The 2,122-nt window shown below is 45.3% G+C and overlaps 1 protein-coding gene across 1 annotated transcript in view; it reads left to right on the top strand.

The window, feature by feature from the left end:
• LOC102859642 (MAD2L1-binding protein-like) overlaps positions 1-407 on the top strand; it is a 17,534-nt gene extending 17,127 nt beyond the window's left edge. The window contains exon 2 of the mRNA XM_006898313.1: positions 87-407. Coding sequence (XP_006898375.1) covers positions 87-407 — 321 coding nt within the window. The remainder of the gene's footprint in view (positions 1-86) is intronic.
• The last annotated feature ends 1,715 nt before the right edge of the window (positions 408-2,122 follow it).

Here is a 2,122-nt window from a genome sequence, read left to right as displayed (position 1 = left end):
CTGTCTTCACTCTTGTTTTTCTGTTTCTTCCCCATTGCGTGTCAGCGGTACTCGCGGCCTCGACCTCTTCCTGCGCTCTGTCACAGCCCCACTGTCTCCCAGCCGACTTTGATTTCCACTCGGCTTCGTCCCCTCCGCGCTGCCGCCTCTCGCACCCGGCTCTCAGGATTGCCTCTTTTCAAGGTCCTACCTGTATCTTCCTGCCACTGGCCACTGGCCCTGTTCCCAAAGTCCCGTTTGGTCTCATTCTTAGAGATTCACACTCCTCACTCTTGAGGAGTCTGGGACAGCGTCTCAGCTTCAACCGATGCTTCCTCCTGGAGGTGGATGATGAGGCCTGTACGTTGGAAGAGTGGAATTTTCTGGCTATTTATTCTAAAGTCATACTTCTTGGTTTCTTGCACTGACTGGGTGGAAGGTTCAGACATTTCTCTTGGAGGGACAGGTTGAAACCCTTGGACATCCCTCATTTGATTAATTCAGGGTTGGGGTACACCAGAACTAAGGTGCAAACCCCATCTTCTTTATATAGGACAAGGCTGTGTTACTACAAAGAAACATCAAGTTTCTTGGCAGGTAGATAGATGTTGGTGATGTTTGCTGTGGCGGTGAACAAGTCAGAGTGAAACAGCAGAGGTTTTCATCACAACTCAAGGTCTATGGATGGGAGGAAGGAAGCCTTACAGCTCCAATATGTACCTTGACGATCTCTTCTCTGAGGTTTCTTATTGCTGCATGGCAGGCAGAGAGGTGGACTGAAATCTCTATGGCATACGTGGGCTGGAGCTTAATGCATCTCGACTGTAGCCTACCACACGGGTTTGGGTCATGTATGCCCAGGACATTCTGGGGGTTGTGGAGAGTTGAGGAATAAAAGTAGTTCCAAGGGAGCTCTGGTGGCCTAGTGGCAAGACACTGCACTGCAATCCCAGAGGTATGTGGTTCAAATCCTCCAGATGCTCTGCTGGAGAAGGAGGGGGCAATCTCCTCCTGTACCAGTCAGATCTGATTTGACAGTACACGTAAAAATAATATAATAAAAATTTAAAAAAGTAGTTCCTATAATCAAGCATCAGGGGATAAAGCAGAAGATACTGGCTCTGACAGGGAGTGGAGCTGCTGGAAAAGGGGCTATTGATAGGGGATGTATGTTTGAAAGGTTTAGCTACAAGGTTAAATTTTTGTCAGGGAGGCATGTGTTTAATGATGCAGGTGGTGGGCTACCTGTTGTGGGGGTCTGATGACAAATAAAAAAATTGAGTTAGAACTCCAGTTTAAGAATTAATTATGATGTTAGGATGAGAGTAAATATCTAGGGGAAAGGTTAAATAAATCAGAAGGAAGTAAACACCCTGTTCTGTTTTGGTTTTTTTCCATAAAGACTATCTACTGACACCAGAATCTTTGGGTTTTGTTTTCTTTTTTTTACACTGAGATGCAATCCATACCAAAAGCTGTATTCCTTGATCTTCTGTAACAAGTGCTTCAAGTCCTCCTCACTTTCAGCAAGCAAGGTTGTGTCATCTATATAATGCAGGTTATTATGAGTCTCCCTCCAATCCTGATGCCACACTCCTCCTCACAGAGTCCAACTTCTTGGATAATTTGCTTAGCATACAGATTGAATCGGTATGGAGAGAGACTACAACCGTGATACACTCCCTTCCCAATTCCAACAAACGATTTTTACTATTGGACCGACAGGCAGAGTCATAAAGGATGGAGAGGAAATTGAAACTGTGAATAACTTCATCTTGCTTGGATCCACAATTAACACCAGCAGTACCAACAGTCAAGAAATAAGGAGATGCATTGCACTGGGAAAATCTGCAGTTAGGAATTTCTTTAAATTATTGAGGAATAATGTCAGTTTGAGGTCTAAGGTTCATCTGATTCAACCATAGTCTTTCCAATTACTTGCTATCCGTTTGAGAACTGGACAGTGAACAGGGATGATAGGAAAAGAATTGGCATCTTTGAGCTGTGGTGTTGGAGAAGAGCACTGAACATCCCACTGGACGGCCAGAACAAAAAGATAGGTCTTGGTCAGCGCCCAGAGCCATCAGGGGCTTTAAGCTCGTTGCCCACTGCTGTGGTGTGGACAGCTGAAACCCAGGCCCCG

The sequence above is a fragment of the Elephantulus edwardii genome, unplaced genomic scaffold (genome assembly GCF_000299155.1).
Source record: "Elephantulus edwardii isolate Elephantulus edwardi_28Jun2011 unplaced genomic scaffold, EleEdw1.0 scaffold00226, whole genome shotgun sequence".
Lineage (NCBI taxonomy): Eukaryota > Metazoa > Chordata > Mammalia > Macroscelidea > Macroscelididae > Elephantulus > Elephantulus edwardii.
This window is presented reverse-complemented; position numbering and strand designations above follow the sequence as displayed.